Source organism: Gymnoscopelus braueri (assembly GCF_963280865.1).
Source record: "Gymnoscopelus braueri genome assembly, chromosome: 12".
Classification (NCBI taxonomy): Eukaryota; Metazoa; Chordata; class Actinopteri; order Myctophiformes; family Myctophidae; genus Gymnoscopelus; species Gymnoscopelus braueri.
Window position 1 is genome coordinate 27,423,201 of NC_137614.1, and position 19,371 is coordinate 27,442,571.

The window sequence follows — 19,371 nt, forward strand, 5'->3', positions numbered from 1 at the left end:
TGAGACATTCTTTATTCTTTATTCATTCGGATCCCCATTAGCTGCCACCAAAGTAGCAGCTACTCTTCCTGGGGTCCACAACAAACATAATACATATCACATACAACACAACACAACACAACACAACACAACACAACACAACACAACACAACACAACACAACACAACACAACACAACACAACACAACACAACACAACACAACACAACACAACACAACACAACACAACACAACACAACACAACACAACACAATAAAAATGTGTACAGTCTTGCTAAAAACATTTCAAGACAATAAAAGTCAAGTAAGAAAAACTAAGCATGACAATCCATTAAATTACGTTCCATCAAGGTTATTCAGGTCAGTTAATTATCATTAGGGTCATTGATCATGTGTCTTTTAAAACTTGCCTCAATGGGTGCTTCAGGGATCATAGTTGGTAACGTCGTGTTCTATTATTGTAATAGCCCAATACATTTACAGATCTGCATACTGCATTTGTTCTGGGTTTTTGTTTAACTATGTGACGCCTAGTAGCCTGCCTGGTAGCGCGATGATGATCTCTCACATAATGTATTTGTGAGTACAGACAGACTGGTTGTTTACTATGACAAATATTCCTAAAGAAACCCACTAAATTGCATGCCTTGCCATGCCAACCTCCCCTCTACTCTGAGCCATGAGAGACTGGCATGCAGTCTCTCAGTACTCTGCCTCACACCCAATGGACAGTGCAGTGCAAGCCTTGCAGCTTTATTCTGAGCTATTTGAAGCTTAGACAGATGTTTTGTGGCTGCGCCCGACCATATTGTTGAGTAGTAATCAATAAGATAGTACCAGTGCCGGTGTCATTAGCACTCTAGAGGCTGGGGTAAAAACGAGGAACACCTTATATGCATGATATACCTCTACCCATTTTTTTTACACTATATTTTCAATGTGTTTATCCCATGTTAACTGTCCATCGAGTGTGACACCAAGCAAATGTGCCGCTTGAACCTGTTCAATATTTGAGACTTTGAGTGATACAGCTGATTATCCTCTAGTGGCATGTCTAGCAGTGAATACAATACTTTTGGTTCAAAATTAACATATACTCTACCATACAGATTGGACAAAAAAATTAAAAGTTACATAGTGCCGCTTTAAGTACAGATTGAAAGTAACTAATTAAAGGTACTCTAGTATACTTCCAAGTCGACCATCCCACCCAGGACCCAAAATTGCATTATAAAACAAAATGCCAGACGCCACACCATTAATTATTAATGTTCTTGTAACTACGCGGCCCCCACACCTACGTCGCACCGACGATCCGACTGATATGCCCATATGGAGATCTCTATCTGTCAGCCTGTGTCCCTTTTATGCCCATATGTGGAGATCTCTGTATCTCTCACTCCTAGGCCCTTTTATGGCCATGTATATGGAGATCCATGATGTCATCAGTATATGCTCATATATGGGCATGCCCCACTTTTGTGCCCATATATGGAGCTGATTGAATTGTTTGCGCCACTTTGGCCAACATGTCTAAATAAGTGAGTGATTGGTTGGTAGGGCATATTCATATTGAAATGATTATTGTCAGGATGCAGTATTAGCCTTTTACTGTGACCATGTGTAACTACAGTAACTGTTACTTAAGAGTAGTCTTTAAAATAGCTTATTTTGTGCTTTTACTGTACATTTTACTTTTTAAAACTTTTGCTAATCTTACTACTACAGTACTTGAATAATATTTAAGTTCCTGCAACTTTTTCTTCTGTATGTTTAACCACTTTCAAGCTGGCATCCCTATTTTGGGAATGTTATTTTAAGCAAAAGGTTTCAGAAATTCTCCATTATTTAAAATGAAAATCTTTTTGTAGACGTGCTTTTTCTTTCTCTCAAAAATAGCAGATCTACAAGCTCACACATCATGCATTATGAGCTTGTAGATTGGCTATTTTTGAAAAGAATTGAATAGGGCTTAGGTGGTTAATGAAACCAAAGTGCTTAAGTGGTTAGCAAGGTCAGAATTGTAGAAGTTTCGTGAGAAAATACTTTGTTAGAATACAGTGTTATTTCTGGACAGCAATATGTTCTGATCCCATGGGGTGCCTGCCATCTTCATGGAGGTCATATCTACGTATATGGTTTAGCTGACATTCTGGTCATGCTTTTTTGTCGTCATGCCCTACTGTACATTGTGTCCAACATTCTGGGATAAACACATTTGTTTTTACTTTGTTACTCATGTTACTACTGCAACTTAGTATGTGAAACTTAAACACAGTCAGATACAAATTCATATTGCAGGATGGTTTAAGAATGTATTTATTCATTTTCTAAAGGTTTTATAACAATAACATATGCAAAGAATTATGAGGAACTACAAGCATATTTTTTTCTTGATTTATTTGAGAAAAAACAAGGCACTATAAACAAATGTGATTATGATTATTGGGCATGAACCCAATAACTGAGTACGGTGTTCATCTGCAGTACAGGATTAAATGTTGCCTAATAAAAATACAGATACAGTAATATACAGAATAATATCTACACACTATTCCATGGGCAAACAAGAATATGCATGACACAAATTGGGAAGCACTAATACAGTTGACTTGCACTTGTGCTCAGCTACTACCCTGGGTAAATAAAGAACAAAAAAAAAAGGAAAAAAAAGTAGCAGACTAAAAAAAGAAGAAAAAAGGAAAAAAAACATTTCCCAGTCATGTTGACACATTGACAATCCCAGCTTTACCTTATGAAAGCATAAAGCCTCCTCTGGGACACTCAGGCAGCCCATTCAGCTGCATGGCTCTTGTCTACAATATGTGGGTATGTCGATTCCAATACCACTCTAATCAACTTATTTAGAGAAATTGGTAGGCCTCCAAATAGTATGTACAATACATGCTATAAGTGTGTATTTATACAGTAAATGTATGCATTTGGTTTTTTTTTTTTTTTTTGTAGAAACCCCTCCAATATCATAGATGAGAGGCGTTTTTTAGTTTAGTTTTTAGTTTTTATTCTTTTTATGTTTGACTTTTTAATATTATGATGCTGAAGACATCTGTTTTTGTCAAGAGAAAAGCTCAGTAAAAATATATATGTCATAAAAAAAGGGCTTCAAACCATGCCAGGCTGGCATATTCAAAAGGACAATGAATAAACATTAACAATAGTTTTCATGGAGCCCTTGTCCAGACACATGGACTTACAGTTAAACAGTTTCAGCCCCATCAGCAGCTTGCATTGTGATGGTGCAACTAGGATTTGACTGCTTGCGACCACTGATCATCTGGGAAACCCGCCTCAGCTGCTTGTGAAGCTCCTCGTTTCCGTGGAGGTAAATCAGGGGATTGATGGCACTGTTCAAACTCACAAGTCCACGACTTATCTGATGAGCAATGTAGACTCCGTTAAACCACTCCTGGCATTGACGTTCCTTTGCCAAAATTCTTGCCTTCAAGTTGAGGTTCTTAAGCACATGATAGGGGATGTAACACACTGAGAAAAGTAAAATCAAAATGAACAGCAGTTTCAAGCATCTCTGCTTTTGTATCGCTTCAACTCTGTTTCTTGTGCAGAGAACTACAATCACATGTCCATAGCAGCCCAGTATGATGAGTGATGGAATGAGAAACCCAGTCAGTGTCCATCCAAGACTGTATTTCAGGTAATCTTTGACGTAAAACTTAGAAGTAGTTTCATAACATTTTCCTTTTTCGTTTCCATATGTTTTAGTGAAGAACATGTCCGGAACAATCTGAACACACACCAAGATCCAGACCATAACCGTTATAATCACAGAGTGGGACCGAGTTATTCTTGCCATTATCCCCACTGGGTGGACAACAGCCAGGTAACGATAAACACTTACACAAGTGAGGAAACCAATGCTGCCATACAAGTTCAAGTTGAAGCAGAATCTTGTTATCTTGCAGAAGACATCTCCAAAGATCCATTTACTCCCCAAAGCATGGTAGGTAACCAAAAATGGGAGTGTGAGCAAATACAAAATATCTGCTATTCCAAGGTTTAAAACAAAAATGTTAGTGAACTTCAGTTTCTTCCAGTTATGGAACAAGGATTTCAACCCAAAGCCATTTGCAATCACGCCAACAATGAATACTGTGATATAAACACCAGGTAAGAATTGATGTGAAAAGTCAAAGCTAACTCGTGGACAAGAATTATTCCTCATTCTGTCTGCTGATGATGGTTTGTGCCAATTATGTTGCTTAGGGGCTGTGGTGTTTTGAGTCATGGAAGAATAAGAGTTGAGGTTTTTCAAGATTTCTTGTTCCTCATTTTCAATGAAATTGGGGCAGAAGCCAAGTTCCACAAGTTCTTTCGTAATAATTTCCACTTAACCAGTGCATTTTCTTTTTTAACAAAGACTGTGTTCCAAATGGATACAAGACCACATCCAACTGGACCAAACTAGTTTGAACCAACCAACACTGCCATCCTTTGAACCACTAGGGGACAAAACAATATTTAAAAAAAAGAAAAGATTATTATTAGTGTCAGAATTATTAGTGTGTATGGATATGCTGTACTGAAATTAGATGGTTGTGAGTTCATGCTTGTGCATGTTAATTGGGTGGGGGCATGGGGGTTTATGGCATTACAGTTAATGTATGGTTTATGACTGTGAACTGACATATTGCCATCACCAGTTTTTAAATAGCCTATTAGAGGTTCGGGCCGCTACGCGGCCTTCACATCTATGAGTTCCCCCCCACATCTGTGTCGCCGAGCTCCATATATGGAGCTGACTGATTTGTTTGCACCTGATGCCATGACGACACATTGAGGTTAGACAACACACTCCATATTTGGGAGTAGCTGCGATGGAAACTCCTTATATGGTTATGGCCAAGTCATAGTGACATGTCCTCCCATTAGCTAATCGTAATCATAGACTGTAAAAAATATGGACAGCGTTACGACCATAGACTCTACGGACCGCAATTTTTTATCCGCCATCTTTCTATATCCGGTCCGAAAAAAATATTTTCCCGGACAAGCCCCCAATCTGTTACGACCGGCCTAGGGGAGCCTATGGTCGCAACACATAATGGACTCCCTCCTTCCCAGTCTCCAAACACAACCAGTCAACACAAGTTTAAATGTCCAAAGGACAGTGATTTATTAAACAACAATTAAAACATGGGTAAATTACCCCAGGGTGGGCCCTTGTACATCAAATCAAACTCAAAACAAAAGCCTATGCTTACCTGTACCAAACAGAAATACATAAGTTCTTACCTAACTTCACACATAAACAAAAGAAAGGCCACCCACCCCTACAATACCTAAAAGCTGTAAACTAACCCATGTTAAAACTAGCAACTCTAAAACACTAACAGAGCTAAAATCACTATGAAACACAAATGACTGGTGTGGTTGAAGGCTGGTTAGAAGGAAGACCTCTGAGTGACGGGGGACAGCCATCTTTATAGTCCCCCCAGCCTGGTCACAGGAGCCAATCATCAGCAGGCTCCACCTATCTCTACTGAGACCTCCGTTTCCTGTCTCCACTGGAGACTCCCTCTTCCCTACTATTATCTCTACTGAGACCTCCGTTTCATATCTCCAGAGACTCCTTCCCTCCTAATGTCTGCAAGAGACCTCACTCAAATTGCCCTCACTCAGATGTCTTCCTTCTAACCAGCCTTCAACCACACCAGTCATTTGTGTTTGATAGTGATTTTAGCTCTGTTAGTGTTTTAGAGTTGCTAGTTTTAACATGGGTTAGTTTACAGCTTTTAGGTGTTGTAGGGGTGGGTGGCCTTTCTTTTGTTTATGTTTATGTGTGAAGTTAGGTAAGATCTATGTATTTCTGTTTGGTACAGGTAAGCATAGGCTTTTGTTTTGAGTTTGATTTGATGTACAATTTGATGCCCACCCTGAGGTAATTTACCCATGTTTTAATCGTCGTTTAATAAATCACTGTCCTTTGGACATTTAAACTTGTGTTGACTGGTTGTGTTTTGGAGACTGGGAAGGAGGGAGTCCATTATGTGTTGCGACCATAGGCTCCCCTAGGCCGGGTCGTAACAGATTGGAAATGAATGCTTTTGGTTGTGTAGCTTGTCAATCAAATCATCATAAGGTAGCCACGCCCCTCCTACAGCATACCCTACTTTATCATCAATTTAAAAATAAATGGGACCACAATTTACCAAAACGCATATCATGGTGATTGAAAGAAGACTTTAAATTAGCGACTGGAAGCATATAGTATGACAATGTTTATTAAGGTAATACAATCAAGTGTAAAGTTCGGCAAAAACCCATCCGCTTGAATGGAGCCTAATTGCTTCTGACACCAGCAGGGGAGAAACAGTGAGACTACAGGCCATTCATATGAACTGTTACTTCCTATATATAGCCTTAATTTACAACTCGGATGCTAGCCCCTTGATTGTAATATAGGATAGGATAAAGAGCCACCAGCATTTGGATCTTTTGACACCAAACTGCGATAGCATAAGTGAGGATAGTTACAACCAATTAACAAAACTGTGATTAAAGGTTTAAATGGTAGACCACCCACCACTTTACATTTAGCTATGATAGAACCCAGAGAGTTTGAATGCATAACCCCATTGCTTTAGTTTAATTATGTCAGTATTGTGTAATTTTCCATGTAGTAAGGGGAAGTGAGATGTATTGTATTTGTCTTTGCTTTGCTTTTTTTGCAGGTTCATCATCGCTGTCTGATGCATTAGTCAAACTTTCAGCACATTTTCAGTAGAATATTGCTGAGGGCGTAGGTTTCACTTCTACATGTTTCACTACTGTGGTACCACACCCAAACCAACCCCAAACTTCTGATCCACCTGGGACTTTTTTTTAAACGCACGCACGCACGCACGCACGCACGCACGCACGCACGCACGCACGCACGCACGCACGCACGCACACACACACACACACACACACACACACACACACACACACACAGGCCCTTTTACTAGATGGCTGGCATGTAAACGAAGTCAGACATATCAACATATCAACTTATGTTCTGAACAAAAAAGGAAAAAAGAAGACCCATCAGATTCTACACATTTAAACATTTTAACACATGACAACCATAGACAGATCGGTCATTAATTGCCACAAATTCCTGGCAGATTGCTTGTCTAACTGCTAAAGTTTGTCTTTGTGTACAAGGCAGACAGCAGCACTGTTGGGTATGTTTTGTGTTATTGTGGATCGCACAATAGGTTTTAGTTTCTCAGGAAACTAAACCTCACTCAGTCTGTGTAGAGGAAACAGGAACCATGTACCTGTCCTATTTCAACCTGACCAGAGCTTCCACCCGATGAAACAATACTCACAGTTCTTCATAAATCTCATAAGCGGGTCGTAACACTACCAAGCATTATGCCCACGTTTGTTAAGTTAACAAACCAATTCATCCAACAATGTCACACAGATAAATTCATCTGATTTGTTACTTTTTATTTATTTCGTTTTCTCTTACTCTCCCTCCCCTTTTATTTTTTTTTATAAACATGCTATTATGCAAGGGGGGGGGGAGGTTCAAGGCCATCTCAACATTGACGGGACATGTCCCCCCATGGCTCATGGCTGATTGATTGATTGATTGAATACTTAATTAACAAGTTGCAAACAGTGAAAACAAGTGCAATTATGCAAGCAATGCTAAAAGGATGGCACAAAAAAGCCTTGATGGCTTGTTTCCATTGTGGTCCTATATTTTCAATCCATCATAAAGACAATACAATACAACACAAATCATCATCAATACAGGAGCAAAACAAGGTATATTAATAGAAACAGCATGGGGGGGGGGTACTCTCTGGCAAGCTAGAATACTTATCTAGGTCCTGTTTCGGACAGGTACTCTGGTTGAGACACTCACATCAGGTAAGGCAGCTCAAAATATTTGTGAATCTCAGATTGTTTGAGCACAAAACCCTACAGTGATGGCTATTTTGAGTGCCGGCAAAAATAGGGTAGTTGTTGTCACCATTTGCTCACCTGTCTCAAGTGGTGTGGGGACTCCTGGGAAAAGGACCTTCCACACAAGAACATCCTGCTGGTTAAATAACTACAGTAATAGGCTATGCCATAGTAGCCTATATGGGGACTCCCATAGGGTGCTCTACACATTAAACAGAAAGCATTGCCACTGTAACAAAATACACAAATGTATCATAAGAGCACATATATTCCAACCTTATTTTTTTTTAAAGGTGATATAGAATGCCAATATATACACAATAACCCTCAATGTCAGAATAAACAAAAATGAAATGCAGATTTTTTTTTTCTTTTCTTTTTTTTTTTTTTTACTGTTTCTAGCACTGTGGGGCTGTTCTCACTTAATATACAAATATGAGAAAAAACACAGATAGCTAAAACATGAGACAATTTGCCAAATGGTCACTAAAAGTGTTCAACTTCATTAATGACCTGTGGTGAGATTATACCCGTGGAATCCCTGTTCCCTCATGACGATGGAAGATGACCCATGTCACCCTGCCGGACCCGCCTGAAGCGTTGCCAGAGATGTTTGTGGAGCATTTTGTTTCTGTGGAGGTAAATCAGTGGGTTGATGGCACTGTTCAGACACACAAGTCCACGACTTATCTGATGAGCAATGTAGACTCCATCAAACCACCCCTGGCATAGACGTTCCTTTGCCAAAATTCTTGCCTTCAAGTTGAGGTTCTTGAGCACATGATAGGGGATGTAGCACACTGAGAAAAGTACAATCAATATGAACAGCAGTCTCAAGCATCTCTGTTTCAGCACTTTGTCAATGTTAGGTTTGGTGCAGAGAACTACAACCACGTGTCCATAGCAGCCCAGTATGATGAGTGATGGAATGCAGAACCCAGTCAGTGTCCATCCAAGACTGTACGGCAGGTAATCTTTGACATAAAACCAAGAAGTAGTTTCATAACATTTCCCTGTTTGGTTTTTGAATGTTTTAGTGAAGCGCATGTCTGGAAGAATCTGAACACACACCAGGACCCAGACCATAACTGTTATAATCACAGAGTGTGTCTGAGTTATTCTTCCATGTACTCTCATCGGATGGACAACAGCCAGGTAACGATAAACACCTATACAAGTGAGGAAACCAATGCTGCCATACAAGTTCAAGTTGAAGCAGAATCTCGTTATCTTGCAGAATACGTCTCCAAAGATCCATTTACTCCCCAAAGCATGGTAGACAACCAGAAACGGGAGTGTGAGCAAATACAAAATATCTGCTATTCCAAGGTTTAAAACAAAAATGTTGACGTTCCCCAGTTTTTTCCAGTTATGGAATGAGGATTTCAATCCAAAGCCATTTGCAATCAGACCAACGATGAATACTGCAATATAAACACAGGGTAAGAACTGATAAGAAAAGTCAAAGCTAACTCGTTGACATGAATTGTTCCTCATTCTGCCTCCTGAGTCCTGATAAACAAAAAGTTGTTGCTGTTTAAGTGGTTGCAGAGGTTGTGGTTTTGTCAGTCATATGAGAAACAGAGGTGAGATTTCCTGTTCTTCACATTTTCTGTAAGCAGGAAATGCTACTGTGAATGACTCTGATATAGCATTTTAAAAGATGCAAAGAAGTGGTTGAAGAGGAGGAAGCTAGCACTGTTTCAGTTTCCTGTATTTATGAGAGGTTCAACAAGGTGGAGAAAGTTAACACTTTAAAATAGAAAACCTGAAAGAAGTGTGAAAAATTACTATATACCAGTGAGAACACAGTCGGCTTAAATATTGTTTATCTCAATGATTTAATCCCCATTATACTCAAGCGACTTTGTTCCATATTCTAAATGATGAGAAGTCTCATGCATAATTTGGGTGTCTGCATTAAAAAAGTAAGTCATCTTGCAGCTAATCTCCCAATGCCACAAGCAAGAGGTCACCTTGGGCATTCTTGGGCTTTGGTCCCCTTTCAACATGCAGAGTTAGAACCATAAGTCTGCAGTGAATATGCTCAGCACCATCATTTTTCAGAGACTTCTATCATGTCCTACTGCTTTTGCTTTACATGAAGAACTTTTGTACCAGAACTCTCCACTAAGCATTTCACTAGTAAGAGACCACACCTCTACTTAAGTTTAACGATTTATTGAAACGAAATGAACGTGGAACGGGATGAGGGACCCAAGGTGGGGTGACGCTGAGGGCTTGTAGGGGAGTCGTCTCCGGAGCTGACGGCCATTAGCCTGGTTCCAGACCATAGACCCCGCCCACTCTCTGAGTGAGCTCCTCTTGTCTTGTCTGGTGTCATAATGTGAGCCTATAGACCATATTCACACGGCGGCCATATTGGAATTTAACATTGAAAGTGCCACCCCGTTGCCGTGGAAACGGGGTGGCACTTCATTGACTTAATAGCAACATGGCCGCCGTGTGAATATGGTCTATGGCTTTTCACGATCGAAGAAAAATCTGTCAAATCAGAGTCGGAGGTGGGGGTGGTCTAACGACAAGCCAATCAGCGAATATCTGCTAAAACAAGCTGTGCGATGACATCAGATGTGGGCGGATCCGTGGATCTCTTGTGATTGGTTTAGGGAAATTTGAATCCCCTCCCCCTGGTAATCGCGGACATTGCAGCCAATTTCAGCCAGAAGCTCCACGCAGCTTCAGGCTGATAATCAGGCTAGACGGCCATCGTTGTTCTGCTCAGGGAGCGGTCGGTCGTCTAGGCTCTGGATTCTTAGCGAAGTGGAGACAGAAAGGAGAAGAGCGAGAATCGAGGGGGAAGGAGGAGGTTGGGGTGGAGCCCGGAGGAGGACGAACTTGAAAGCAATGAAATGCGGAAAGAGCCGATCTACAAGTGCAGTACTCACGACCCATGTTTGATCTGCTGTGGAGCAGAACAACCAGATGTTGAGAGATCACAGGTGTATTTATACTGTGGTGATTGCAACAAGGATTGGCTGTGGTGAGCGGAGGCAGGTGTAGTGGATAGGGGTGATTATGAATGGGGAGTGGCTAATGAGTGAAGGTAGGTGTGGTAGACAGGGAAGCGATTGAGGACGGGGAGTGGCTGTGATAAACAGAGGGTGGTCTCCACTCCTGAACCTACAACTACATTATTGGAGAATGGACAGCATTTGTTTAATCCAATGCTCTTTGTCCACTGTACCCATCTGTCTGTGTCTCTTTTGTGCCCATATATGGAGATGTCTGTTTCTGTCTGTCTACCTGTGTCGATTTCTGTCCATATATGGAGATATCTGTCAGTCCTTGTCCCTTTTATATGGAGATACCTGATGTCATCAGCATATGCCCATATATTGGAATGCCCAACAACTGGTTGGGACAACTGGATATCCGAACTACTTGATGGTGGGCACCTATAGTCTCGCGTAGCCAGACAACTATTCCACAATCTCCGCCGGAAACATTTGAAAATTGTGGGAGGCAACAGTCTGGTAATGCGAGACTAGTGGGCACCGCACTCCCTCGAGTCCTTGCCGCTGCACATGTTGAGTTTGACGTTATGCACATGACCATATATGGGCATAGCGGTCGGATCTGTCGGTCCTTGTCCCTTTTATGCCCATATATGGAGATTGCTGATGTCATCAGTATGCCCATATATGGCCCTTTTGTTCCCATAAATGGAGCTGACTTATTTGTTTGCGGCTGATGCCATGTTTAGCCCATTTTTATATAGGATGGGGGAACTAATAGCATTTATGAAGCCATTTACAGTACATGGAATCCCTGTTCCAGACATTCCTCTCCTCTTTTAACCGGTTTGACGGCCGATTGGGCCGAAGGTTTGAGCAGCTGAGGTGGTTGAAATGACCACTGGTGCTTGAGTCAGTGACTCTTCTAGATAAACCCTACAGAGAGAATATACACAGACTCACTTAAACCCTCCAACAGCGCCATCTTTTGGGTGGAGTTTGTCATGAGACAAGGGACAATGCATCTGCACACAGAGTTGTATGAGTTGTTTCGGCATGCATTTATTTGCTCTCTAGATTTAGTGTTACTTTCCCTTCAGTCACATTGGTTTGGGTTTCCTGTAGGCTGCATATCTGAAAAGAGTTCTGACAAGGCAGATGATATCTAAGTCTATGTGAAAGTTTTATTGATAAGAATAAAAGTGACAAGACTGCAGTGCTTACACAATTTAATAATATAAGCTGTCTCTTCTTTGATAATAAACACTCTACTACCTACCCAACTAACTGAAGGTGTGCTTCTAGTCAGAAAGTCACAAATAATTACTTTGTAACAACAAATAATGTATGTCAGGCTATCCAACTATCTCCAAACGAGCCAAATCGCTTAAATTTGTTAAAGGTAAATTCCAAAATATAGGTAAAATAAGTGGACTGATGAATCAATAGAATGGAACTATTCTATTGGAACTATTCATGGTCAGTATCATGTGAGTCTCATGGTCAGTATCATGTGAGTCTCATGGTCAGTATCATGGTCAGTATCATGGTCAGTATCATGTCAGTATCATGGTCAGTATCATGGTCAGTATCATGTCAGTATCATATCACAGGGCTGTGACAGGGCCTGACATCCCTGTGACAAATTATTTACCAAAATGGGACTACTTAAAATAGCCTTGTAGAGTCTTTGATATTAGGTATGAGAGTGAAATCATGAACAATTTCTGAAAGCATTCAACTTGAATGCAGAAGACAAATTCATTCATTCAAATTCATTCATTACATTTTTGCACATGCGGGTATGTTACAGGCAGCTTATAATGAATGTGTCACATGAATAAACTTTAGTGTACTTAATAGTAGATCCAGTGTGGGCCACTAGGTGTCAGTGTCTATTTAAAAACCAATGTGATCAGATTGAAAGGACCCTGGTGTTGGATGTAGGCTACAGCGTGCATGTACACAAACACGCACACACACGCACGCATGTGTGTGCGTGTGTGTGTGTGTGCAGCCCACCCAGGCATGTGTGTGGGCTTCATTAAGATTAGGAACATAATAAAAGTATTTTACATTTTATTGCTTTCTCAAAATAGTTTTGATTTGTTGCAGGACAAACACGGCAAAACAATATCTGAGTCATTGTGCAAAATTAAGTGATGAATGAAACAAGAACAACAAGATATTAGAAAAGGGGAGCCTTATATACAGTGCTGTACACTGGGGTCAAATTACCACTCCACACCAAGCTACAGTATACAAATATCATAGATTAACTATGAACAAGAAAAAAAGAGGGGAAAAAAGAAATATAAAACATTGACATGAAATTAAACTACGAATACTAAAAATCCCAGATAAATTGTCAGCTCACAAAAATAAACATTTTTAGTGTAAAATAAATGTAGCCTGCATGAAATAATGCAAACAATTGTATTACATCTCAAAAGCTATGATGAAACTATTTACAACAACTAGATTTTTTTTTTTTTAAGAACAAGAAAAACAAGTGCAATGTCATCTGGCTATGAACATACAGAGAAATATACACATTACAAATAACACTTTAAACATATCAGGATACAGTATCTGTCAACACATAGGTTGGTGTCATTGTACAGTATGAGACAAATTTGTATCAAACGATTACACACATCTGTTTGATATATGCTCCTAAAGTCATCTTTACAGATCAGTAACACACACACACACACACACACACACACACACACACACACACACACACACACACACACACACACACACACACACACACACACACACACACACACACACACACACACACACACACACACACACACACACACACACACACACTATTTATGTATTTACATTAGCGTAAATATGTCTTTAAAGCTAACACTGTCATGACCAAATAACCTTCATGGTCAAGTGTCTTCCATAGTCTGTAGAATGTATTTAGATGTCAACTCTGAAATGATCTTTAAGGAAATGTCCCATCATCGTTTCTTCACAAGGTGCAGGAAGGGACAGGACTGGTGCAGTGAATTCTTAGTGCAGACGAAGTTTGTCACGATGGGTTTTCATCCCAATGTGGTCACAGTTCATTACCAGCTACTTAATGTACCTTTACCAAGTCTAATGCTACTCAGTAAAATCCCGAGTGTTCATTTAACTTTCAGATTTAAGTGAACGCTAGAATTTTACAGTGTAAGACAATACCCAGCTGGTTCCAGCTGGAACAGATTACACATACCTGCCTATCACGTCCTGATTGGACACGATTGAGTCAATAAGTCAGTTAGTGCTTTGGGCCAGTCAGGGCCTGAATCCCCATAGGGCAGGGTTGGTGTACGCTCGGCTGGGGCAGTTGTAATGACAGACACAGGAGTGGATCATCATCACAGCCCGCTGCAGCAGTCTGCCAGTAGGGCAGCGGAAGGCCACCTCAGCGGTGTGTGTGTGGTAAGGGGTACAGCAGCGGGAGTCGGTGCACTGTCCGCAGTACCGGAGCTGGTAGAGCTGGGTGCTGTAACAGCCCTGGTGAATAAGCCGAATGGGTGTGGGGGACCTGTAGCTGGCCTGGCAATGCCCACGGCGTCCCCACTGGAGGAAAATGAAAGCAGAGATTGATGAGAACAGAAAGCAGATAAGGGTACAAGTTGAAGGGTATAGTTTGAGTCCATGTTTTGTGGCTCACCATGGGTTTTGTATGGGGTGGTTGGACCATATGACAAGGCCGAACCTTGCAAAGCCTCATTTGCATCTCTAGCCTGCATGCTGGGTTTTGGTTGGACACGCGTGTAGAGATGCCGGCCCCACAGGTCCGGGAACAAGCACTCCACTCAGTGCTCTTTTCTATACAGGTGGGTGCGGACGGGACATGTGGGACCAGTTGATTGGGATGGTGGCTCCCTGGGAAAGCTGGCCACTTCCGGTCAGTTCTCGAGGCTAGAGGAATATGAGTGAAAGCACAATTAGAATAAGAATCTCATATCATGTTCATTCCCAATTTTTTGCACTGCATTATTATACAGTAGGCCTGTTGTCCATGTTTTGTCTGATGACTTACTCAGAAATAAGCAATTTACAGGGTTTCAGCAACACTGGGTGGGGAGAGCTCCAGGTATTATTAAATTAGCAGCAGTGTCTGGTGATTCAAAATAGTCAATTGCGCAATAAACCAGCAGAATGTGAATGGGGACCTCATAGAATTATGTTACTCTGTGTTCTCTGTTGAGATGCTGACCTCATCTGACGTGTGCTTGCCTATAACAACTCACAACGGTCACTGTGTTTCAGTGATTCTCAGCTGGCTTAAATGACGGGACCATTTTAAGTTAACAAAAAATGGCAAAAGAATATTCTCGTGAGAGTTTCATCCAAGATAACATCTCTAAATATAAAGTAAATTTAATCATCTCATCCTCTGGCATTGTATAGCATTCCTCTTAGGAACAAGACGTTCCATAACTATTGACATGCAGACAGTGTCAGGAATTCCAGATGCTCTTAAAGTGGTTTTATTTTCCTTTGCTCCTTTTGCAGTCCCCACTTGGCTCCATGGTGTTTAATTGTTATATAGCTCAGCTGTGGGTGCTGTTATGAAACTATAAGAAACAGGGTGGCTGGGAAAAGGACCTTGTGTTTTGACTTTTCCGGCAAAATGCTGGTTATATTTGGACTTGGAGAGTTTTCATTTGGCCGGACACACCCCAATGAAACGCAGAAAATACTCCAATAAAAGCTTCCAGACATGACCATCAGTGACAAACCTCATATAAATGTAGGAAGCATAATATTGTCTCACAGATTGATGAAGGGTGAGTAACGTTTGTTATTGAAGCATCCAGTGATGCATGAAAAAACATCTGGTTTCAGTAACACAATGACATGGAGAAATGTCTTGTAAATGTCAATCTGGCTGTAATCAGGAAGATGTTTGGGATCTAAAGCTGCAATCCGGATGTTGCTGTTTTTTTGTGTGAACAAAACGTTGTTTTGACCAATCTGTATGGTACAGTATGTTAAGGCAATATAACACATCTGCAGTGGATGAAGTTGGACTCCCATTCTTCCAATAAGACATGTAGCCCCTGTGGTCGGGTAGGACCACTATTGGTTGAAAAGTGGTACAACGCAATATCTCCCCCAACCCAAGTGGGTGTTCTGTCTTAGCTCAGTGGTAGACATTTCTACCCAGGTAATCCTGGGTAATCTTATTGCATCTTTCATGTGAGGCTTCCATATCATAGCTGCTCTTTTCAACTTAAAGACAGATCAATCTGTTTTTATAGGCTAAACAAAAACATGGCTGAGAGGACAGTTGATGTGTTCCTGTCCGTCCGTCCATCCGTCCGTCCATCCGTCCATCCGTCTGTCCATCCATCCATCCATCCATCCATCCATCCATCCATCCATCCATCCATCCATCCATCCATCCATCCATCCATCCATCCATCCATCCATCCATCCATCCATCCATCCATCCATTCATCCATCCATCCATTAATCTACCTGTGATTGCGTCCTGAATAACAGTGTTCTCCAGGTTCTCACAGACCCACTCCTTGCAGCACTTCCCCGGTAGCAGAACGTGTTGTGGGTTGGGGCAGTCTGGAGTCGGGAGACGGACCTCCAGCGAGCATGCTGGAACACAGCTCACCCCTCCACTCCTACAGTGGCAGTAGGTATCGCAGGAGGGCTGGAACTTCTGGCCGTCATGATAAGTGACTCCGTTGATCTCACAGCTCAGATCCTCCTGACCTGTGGAACGTTAAGAGCACAGACCTCTACTTAGCTTATTGAACCAGGATGGGGTTAACTGGAGACACGCCCGTAACTTTGATGGATTCGGAAAACCCAATTAGGAAGTGAAAAGGGGAGGCCCAGGGCGGGAATGGAGAGGAAAGAACAGAGGAAAAGATGAGGACACTGGGGTGGCTGTCCCTGCCAATGGTTAGGTTTTATGGGAAACCGGGCCTCTCTATGGAGAAGACGAGGACTCTGTTTTTCAATCCATGTGTGTTGTCTCTGCAATCTATCATGCTCAACAGGCAGTCATTAGAGGAGGTGTGTCAACATGAGCCCTTAAAATAGAAGCTGAGACATTCAAAGCCCAGCCGTCCGCCATGCTCGGATGAACAGGCCCTAAACACGACTGTCTGTTTGTAATTGGGACACAGAGGGGGGGCTCGGTCAGCCTCCCAGGGTACACTGCTATAGCTTTTCACATGGATAGTGATCAGTGGTCAGGGGAGAGTGGCACTCACTGACACACTCCCCGGGGTCTCCAGGGAAGCTTGCGCTGTAGTCACACTGTAGACCTCTCCGGCTGTCACAGGGAAACGCCTCGCTGCAGGGCTCGCCTAGTTGTCTTGCACACATCTGGCAACACTGGCAGCCATCGAGAACCAGGGGGACACCCGTGGGACACTGGGGGACTGGACTGGTGCACTGGCATGGCTGCTCACACTGCTGACATATAACCTGGCAGGGACAACACACACACACACACACACACACACACACACACACACACACACACACACACACACACACACACACACACACACACACACACACACACACACACACACACACACACACACACACGCAAGGCCAGAGTTAGAGGATAGGAAGCTTGGAAAATGGGCATGGATTAGTTTAGCTGTTGTCAAGATCATCTACTGTAATACCGGTAATACCCCTCATTCAAGCTGTCTTAGATTTACTCATCATGATTACTCTGTGATGAGGAAACTGCAAAGAACAGTCACAAAATATACGTTTCTTATTATTATCGTGATGATGATATTGATAAGCAGGAATCATTATCAATTGCATGTATCACCATCAATTCTAATGTTTACCATTGTTACCTTAATCAGGATTATTACTGTAATCATCATAAAGATCACCACTCATCATCATCATCATCATCATCATCATCATCATCATCATCATCATCATCATCATCATCATCATCATCATCATCATCATCATCACCACCATCTTCCTCATCTCATCAGGGGACTAGATTCCTTTAAAAAAAAATCAATATCAAACTACCTCTCTTTGGTCTTTGGTGAGAGCAGACAGTAGCCTACTAGGAAACATTGTATCCATCACTGTCTAGTCAGACCCCAGTTTTCAATTGCGTGTGTCTGATGGAACCAACCCACAGACAGCGTCTGGATGGTCCCAGTCTGAGTTATTCAGAACAGAAGAATAGGGTAATCCCCTCAATGACTTTAGCATCCCACATAACGTGTTCACCAGCTGTATTGGGGGGGGGGGGGGGGCAATTCTATAACAGTAGATACAGTAAATTGTATCATTCTCACTTATATTCTACACTAAACCTGTTAAATCTGTCAGAAAACAGGATAAGCGCTCTGGCCATCTTTAGTGCTCACATAAATACAAACAATACTACTGTACATATTTGCAGAAGATAACTGTATTACCATCAAAGCAGAATCCTCAGTGTATTCTACTCTGAGAGTGTAAACATTTACCCAAATATTGTTTACAATCCCAAAGTTAAAATAACCCATAACACAATTATACATTTGATTGTCAGCAGTGTATCTGTGGAAAATATATTACAAATAAGCTTCATGTTCAAGACCTCACAGAACCCCCACCACACACACACACACACACACGCACGCACGCACGCACGCACACACACACACACACACACACACACACACGCACGCACGCACGCACGCACGCACGCACACACAGACAGACAGACAGACAGACAGACAGACAGACAGACAGACAGACAGACAGACAGACAGACAGACAGACAGACAGAGACACACACACACACACACACACACACACACACACACACACACACACACACACACACACACACACACACACACACACACACACACACACACACACACACACACACACACACACAGCCATCCCATTCACAAATAATGAAGTCAGAGTGGCCTCACCTGTGCGCCCATACAAAGCAGTAAAGCCAACGCTATCACATTGTCACAGAGTGGTCGGTCCATGGGGCCTCGTGTTGTTGGTGGAGCTGCTCAGTCTGTCTAACTAATATGTGTGAGTGCAATGCTGGCGCTAGCAGTACAGCTGTTTGCTCAATGCTCATTCTTGTGCACCGCTGACATTTATAAAGTCCGTACTCTGATGTCACAGCCTGACTGCCGTGTAAACAGCCACTGGAGCAGCATCAGAAATGTTTCACATTCCTGCTCCCTGCTGCCCAATTCCACTTCCAGACACTCACCCACCTCCCTCTTTTTTCTCTTCCCCCCTCCCCTCCCTTCTTTCCACTCTTTTGGTGTTCTAAGCTTACCCGGTTTAACACGAACTGAAGGGAGAAAAATATATTATCCAGGTTGTCTACGGCACATGTCAAACACGCCCCAGAGCTTTGTGGTGACTATTCTGATTTAGATCAATGAGATTTTATCTTGCT

The 19,371-nt window shown here is 41.9% G+C and overlaps 3 protein-coding genes across 3 annotated transcripts; all 3 read right to left on the minus strand.

The window, feature by feature from the left end:
• Positions 1–2,334: 2,334 nt before the first annotated feature.
• On the minus strand, positions 2,335–4,600 carry LOC308097615 (P2Y purinoceptor 1-like). Its single transcript, XM_080445501.1, has one exon. The coding sequence runs from the start codon at positions 4,259–4,261 to the stop codon at positions 3,215–3,217; it is 1,047 nt and encodes a 348-aa protein (XP_080301627.1). The 5' UTR covers positions 4,262–4,600; the 3' UTR covers positions 2,335–3,214.
• A 2,542-nt stretch (positions 4,601–7,142) lies between these two features.
• On the minus strand, positions 7,143–9,475 carry LOC308097617 (P2Y purinoceptor 1-like). The gene is made up of 2 exons (XM_080445503.1): positions 8,452–9,475; positions 7,143–8,140 (listed from the first exon to the last, which is right to left on the minus strand). The coding sequence occupies exon 1, from the start codon at positions 9,433–9,435 to the stop codon at positions 8,488–8,490; it is 948 nt and encodes a 315-aa protein (XP_080301629.1). The 5' UTR covers positions 9,436–9,475; the 3' UTR covers positions 7,143–8,140; positions 8,452–8,487.
• Positions 9,476–13,037: 3,562 nt separating this feature from the next.
• ccn5 (cellular communication network factor 5) lies at positions 13,038–19,156 on the minus strand. The gene is made up of 5 exons (XM_080445498.1): positions 18,881–19,156; positions 17,174–17,390; positions 16,419–16,667; positions 14,602–14,852; positions 13,038–14,507 (listed from the first exon to the last, which is right to left on the minus strand). The coding sequence occupies exons 1-5, from the start codon at positions 18,941–18,943 to the stop codon at positions 14,220–14,222; spliced, it is 1,068 nt and encodes a 355-aa protein (XP_080301624.1). The 5' UTR covers positions 18,944–19,156; the 3' UTR covers positions 13,038–14,219.
• Between the last annotated feature and the right edge of the window lie 215 nt (positions 19,157–19,371).